The sequence below is a fragment of the Nanorana parkeri genome, unplaced genomic scaffold, assembly GCF_000935625.1.
Source record: "Nanorana parkeri isolate BGI_ZX_2015 unplaced genomic scaffold, ASM93562v1 scaffold2568, whole genome shotgun sequence".
NCBI lineage: Eukaryota > Metazoa > Chordata > Amphibia > Anura > Dicroglossidae > Nanorana > Nanorana parkeri.
In genome coordinates this window covers 119,154-125,044 of record NW_017308836.1, presented here as the reverse complement: position 1 = coordinate 125,044, position 5,891 = coordinate 119,154, and the positions used below count along the sequence as shown (strand labels likewise).

At 47.6% G+C, this 5,891-nt stretch overlaps 1 protein-coding gene across 1 annotated transcript in view; it reads right to left on the bottom strand.

The window, feature by feature from the left end:
* Positions 1–5,891, bottom strand: part of CHRNB1 (cholinergic receptor nicotinic beta 1 subunit) — a 26,276-nt gene that overhangs the window by 9,152 nt on the left and 11,233 nt on the right. The window contains exons 6-9 of the mRNA XM_018573841.1: positions 5,681–5,828; positions 4,636–4,827; positions 1,858–2,081; positions 147–310 (exon numbers count right to left, since the gene is read on the bottom strand). Of these exons, the coding sequence (XP_018429343.1) occupies positions 147–310; positions 1,858–2,081; positions 4,636–4,827; positions 5,681–5,828 (728 nt within the window). The remainder of the gene's footprint in view (positions 1–146; positions 311–1,857; positions 2,082–4,635; positions 4,828–5,680; positions 5,829–5,891) is intronic.

Sequence of the window (5,891 nt, the reverse complement as noted above, 5' to 3'; positions counted from 1 at the left end):
AGATATTACAGTCAATGCTGGCCTGCCTTGGGGGTCATCCTTCACTGCCCAGGTGGGGGGGAGGGGCTACACACTATTTACATTTTAGTCTGATTGTATTTCACTCTTCTTTATGAATAGGCCCGGGGGTAATGAACAGCACCCACCTGTCAGGTTTGGGGAAGAGGAAGTCGTTCTCCGGCCTGCGTATGAAGTACTCGTCAGCATGTCGCGGGGCCGGGGCCTGGCGGGACGGCGCTTCAACCGGTAGAGGAGGCTCGGGTTTTGGACGGCTGATCATGAGATAGCGGGGCAGGTGAAGGATAAAAATCTGCAACGCAGTTACGAGGAAATTTCCGGAGATGTCATCCGAGAAACGGGAAAAACAAAACGACAAAAAAAGAGTAAGTGATCAACCGAGGAACTAGAAAAGTAAACAAAACAAATTCCTAATCTTTCCAGTTATCTGAAGGAGAATATTGGGGGAGGATATTATGCTTCTGGCAATTCCTCTGTCGCGAAAGGATTCTTTTTGTTAAAGGAGAACTATGAGGTGGGGGAGGGGGGGCTTTTCACTCACCTCATAGTTCTAGCCGACCTGTGACAATGAGACTGTCACAGGTCGGCTCAGTAGATCGGGAGGTGAGAACACATACCAGGTTCGCTCACCTCTCGATCCTGTGCCGGCTCTCTGCCGTGACAGGGGAGGGGCTGGATTCCCCCCTCCCCGCTCCGATCCGCCAGCGCTGACTGGCGGAACGGACGGGGGAGGGGGCGGGTACAGCCTCTAGATAGGCAGAGCCAGCTGTCACTCACGCAGCTGGGTCGGATCTCGTCATCTAAGTCGGGATCCGCTCCGGCTGCGGCGTCTCAGTATAGCGCGAGCTGCAGCTCCCTATATACTGAGCTTAGGGTGACGGGAGGACGCTAGTTTGTATCCCTAAGGAGAACTACGGGGAAAAACACTGACCCCGGAGTTCTCCTTTAAATTTCTTCCCTCTTGCTGTGGTCACTGTGAGGGGTTCCCATCATCAATGCTGGCTTTATATTACGAAGGAAACAACGGGAGGAGATGGGACACGGAGAGGTGGGATGGAACTCCTACAACCCACAGGTGGACAATAACCGATCCAGACATTATAGCAGAGATATTGCTGCTGGAGTGTTCACATTATGTAGCAACCTATGGGGTTGGCTCACCCCACCAGGCTCAACCCACTGCTAAAATATCACTTTTGGGTGAACTTACACTTTAACTACACCGAGTGGCCGGATTATTATATACACTGAGTGGCCGGATTATTATAACCACCTGACGTTTGTAGGCACATTAGCTATAATTTGGCGCTGAAGTTGCTAGAGGGCCAGACCATTATAAATAGGGAAGCGGGTTGGTTACCACGACAGTAGAAGTGATTGGGAAGATTCGGGGAAACAACGCGATGTAACAGCCTTGGAACGCGGGATGATTGTTGGCGCTCGGAGCCATGGAGCGAGTATCAGCAAAACAGCAGAATTCGTTACATGTTCAGGAGCGGCTCATTGTTAAAGTGTTTAAAGACCGGACTGTCAGCCGAAAATCTGGGTCTGAGCGTGCGAATTGTGGCCGTCAGCGACTAGTCAATGTTAGGGCAGAACGGGGGAGGGGCAAGACTGGTACAAGACAACAGAAGGGCAACAGTGCCGTGTCAGATTCCTCGCATCACCTTTCATCATCTCGTGGAGTCACCAGGCGGCCCAACCAAGTACTGATGGGGGGTCATAATAATCCGGCCACTCAGTGTATGAACCCATCAACTTTAGGAAGTGTCAGAGTCTCCAGGGCTATGGAGTAAGGTAGGTGAATACACTCTCAAGGACAGACAGACGGGGCAATACCTGCCGCACCCACTGGGGCATGTGATGGGTGTTGGGTGATCGATGGTGGAGATTCAGGACCACTACACTCAGGATGACAGAAAAGGTGACCAGGACCACGGTAAACATGAGATAGTTGACAATGATGGGGACCTTCAACGAGGTTTCTGGGACTTTGTCAGCCAGAAGCAGCAAGAAGACAGTAAGTGTGAGAAGAGCAAAGATGGAAAGCGTCATCTTCTCACCTGAAGGAAGAGAAAGAGAGTTAGAAGAGGAAGAGATCATTAGGAACATGCGTTGTGTTGCGTGGATGAAGGGTTTGGGTGATATGTCTGTCAAGGTTCTCCGGGTCATGGTATACCTAGTAGTAACCACATTCATCTAGACTTGTTATGTAGTGTTGAAGGTGTTTTGCTGCTCATCCAAGAAGCGTCTTCAGCTCAGTTACTTGGATGAGCAGTAAAATGTTTTCAACATTACAGAACAAGTCTAGATGAATGTAACTAACTAGTACTAGTTATAAGGCAGCTCACCTACTTATCTGTCTGGTAGACATGTGCGATTCGTTTCGTTACGAATCGAAATTCGTACGAATTTTCCTGACATTCGTAAATTCGGAAGCATCCGAAATCCGAATGGCAGTTTCCGAATTTATATCCGGAATACGAAATTCGGATCCGAATTCCTTTGAAACGGGAACTAATATTACCCCTGTAAATGAGGTTGAACAACATGACAAGATTTTTTTTAAATCCGAGATTCGGATCCGCTGCCGCTGAGGGTCGCATCACAATACACAGGCAGGAAATACGAAATTCCGTTGCCGTATTTTCGTTCCGTTACGAACATCCGTTATATTGAAGGTAAAAAGCAAAGTACATTTATATTGGAGTTGATGGAAGGTTTTTTTAAATACGAAATTCGGATCCGGAATCCGTTAACGGAATTCGTATTTCGGATAAAAAAACAACTACCACATCGACTCCAATATTAACAAAGGTATTTTTGCTTTTTAACTTCATCATAACGAATGTTCGTAAAGTTACGAAAATGTGCCGAAACTAACGAAAATACGTATTTCGTACGAATCCGAATTGAGTTTCGGACACGAATTACGAAATACAAAATAAGGGATATTACGAAACGGAACGAAACGAAACGGAACAAATTTTTTGACGGCGCACAAGTCTACTGTCTGGTCCATGCTGTCTTCTTCCATTGCATCCTCTCTGCCGGGGCATTGGAGTGTCTCTCCTTCTATCACCAGCTTGCATCCATGTCGCCCTTCCAGTGGGACTCAGCATCTCTCCTCACTGCGCCAGTTTACGTTCTAGTTGGTGGGCAATAGGACTCAGCCTCCCAACACCTCCAAGTGCCTAGTCACTGAAACCCTGTCTTTTCTCTGGTTCCCTTGTCAGTTGCCAGGCAAGGAGACTTGGCGCACACCCCCAGGTCTGGTACTGGCCTCTGGAGCAGGAGGTGCCCTATTTAAACCTCATCAGGATGTGCCTCTGTGTTTTTGATAGAGCTCCTGGTGACCAACTTTGTCTGATGTGTCTGCTTAATAATGTTACTGACCTTTGCTACACTCATGGATTATGCCTGTTGTCTGCTGCCTGCCATGACCTTTGCTACACTCATGGATTGTGCCTACTGTCTGCCGCTTGTCCTGACCTTTGCTACACTCATGGATTGTGCCTACTGTCTGCCGCTTGCCCTGACCTTTGCTACACTCATGGATTGTGCCTACTGTCTGCCGCTTGTCCTGACCTTTGCTACACTCATGGATTGTGCCTACTGTCTGCCGCTTGCCCTGATCTTTGCTACACTCATGGATTATGCCTGTTGTCTGCTGCCTGCCATGACCTTTGCTACACTCATGGATTGTGCCTACTGTCTGCCGCTTGCCCTGACCTTTGCTACACTCATGGATTATGCCTGTTGTCTGCTGCCTGCCATGACCTTTGCTACACTCATGTATTGTGCCTGTTGTTTGCTGCCTGCCATGACCTTTGCTACACTCATGGATTATGCCTGTTGTCTGCTGCCTGCCATGACCTTTGCTACACTCATGGATTGTGCCTACTGTCTGCCGCTTGCCCTGACCTTTGCTACACTCATGGATTGTGCTTACTGTCTGCCGCTTGTCCTGACCTTTGCTACACTCATGGATTGTGCCTACTGTCTGCCGCTTGCCCTGACCTTTGCTACACTCATGGATTGTGCCTACTGTCTGCCGCTTGTCCTGACCTTTGCTACACTCATGGATTGTGCCTACTGTCTGCCGCTTGTCCTGACTTTTGTTACAATTACAAATTACAGTCATTGTCTACTCCCTGTCCTAGCTCCTCCTCATCCACCCATCCACCAGACTGCCTGCCATCTTATATATCTCTATCGCTGCATGGTGCGTCTTCCCTTTACCTACCTTGGGCCTTCTTGCGACATTCTACAGCCGTAGTATACAGCTTTGTGTAATAAGTCCTGGGGGCAACCTAGTACCAGTAGATCAGCTCAGCTTAAAGGAAAGGAGGGCAGCTAAAGGTTGAGCTCCACTAGCCCACTATTTACTCTGAGTCTGCATTTGGACCTTCAATAGTCCGGGGGATTTAGAAGAGTTGTTGTCCCACGTGGGTAGAAAGTTCCCTTTTGGATAAATACTTCCCAGGTCCCATAAGGGTTCCAAAGTCAGTTAGTTTATGATTGTTTGTATGAACTCCTATAAACATACTGCTCATGCATCTTTGTTTTTTTGGAGGGGGGCTTCCTACAACTGGAGAGCTTTGAGTCTAATAATACCTGCGTCCGGGGGAAGGTAGAAGACAAAGATGGCCAGGATGGTAATAAGAATGCAGGGGATGATGATGTTGACAATGTAGAATAACGGCTTCCTTCGGATCACCAAGTAAAATGTGATGTCCTCATAGAGGGGGTCCGTTGGGATCGTGTTCTTGCGGGATGATCGGTGCCGAATCTCCCACTGGCCATTTTCTGCAAGAGAAAAAAAATGGATTATTCCAGAAGGACCAACAGTATTTCCGAGTAGACCCAGCAAGCCATAGTGAAGGACCTGAGGATGGAAGATTTCTATGACTTGATTTGGATGGTTCCTCCTTATCCAGGTCATGGTATAGCTAGTAGTACTTAGTCAAATTCAACTGGACTTGTTCTATAATGGGGAAGATGTTTCATAGCCTATCCAAGCCACTTCTTCTGTTCTTATCGGGGTCACACCCCAAGACTCATATTGATATAGGTAGCACACACACACCTTAATCCAATCACCGTGCAACATGTAGATGTTAATTTCCAAAATCAGGATTGGAGGTAGGAAAGTTGTGGAACCCCCATCCCCTCTCCCTCCAGGTTCTAGTTACATAATCTCATCCTTGGTGTGTCTGTACATGTGTTAATCGTTTGAGTCACATGTCTCAAAGTGTATATTGTCAAAGCCCCAGGGGTAGAGATGTTCATATCTTCTGCTATGTGACTCAAAGGATTAAGACGTAATGTAGACTTCCTGACAGCAAGGAAGAGAATATGTAACTAGGATACGGGGTTCCACAACTTCCACCTGTTCTTGGACAATCAACATCTGTACTGTCCAAGGTGACTGGATTGGGGTCACTCTGCTACCTGTGTAGATCAGAATTCTAGGATATGTTCCTGAAACTCATTAGAACGGAAGAAGTGGTTCGGATAATCTATGAAACATCGTTAAAGTCAATTTGAATGGGGCTAACTAGTACTAGCCATCTCTGGGACTTGGCAGGACATATAACCCAGAAATAGGGGGCAAATAGCATTACCGTAGTGCCGAAAATCTGCTCCCCAAATCTCTCACCCTCAAATGTATTTAGAAAGATGACAGCTTGAGTAATCTCCCGTCCCTGGGCGTCCCTCGGGTGTACCAGCATCACCTCATCTGCCCCATAGGTCTGCGATCGGAACACCATGCTGCAATTCTGCCAGTCAAACGGGAAGTACTGGACCTGGAAAGAGGAAAAAAAGATTATCGGGTCATGGAGGTTGTCAGTCAGTCAGGTTCTGGCCCC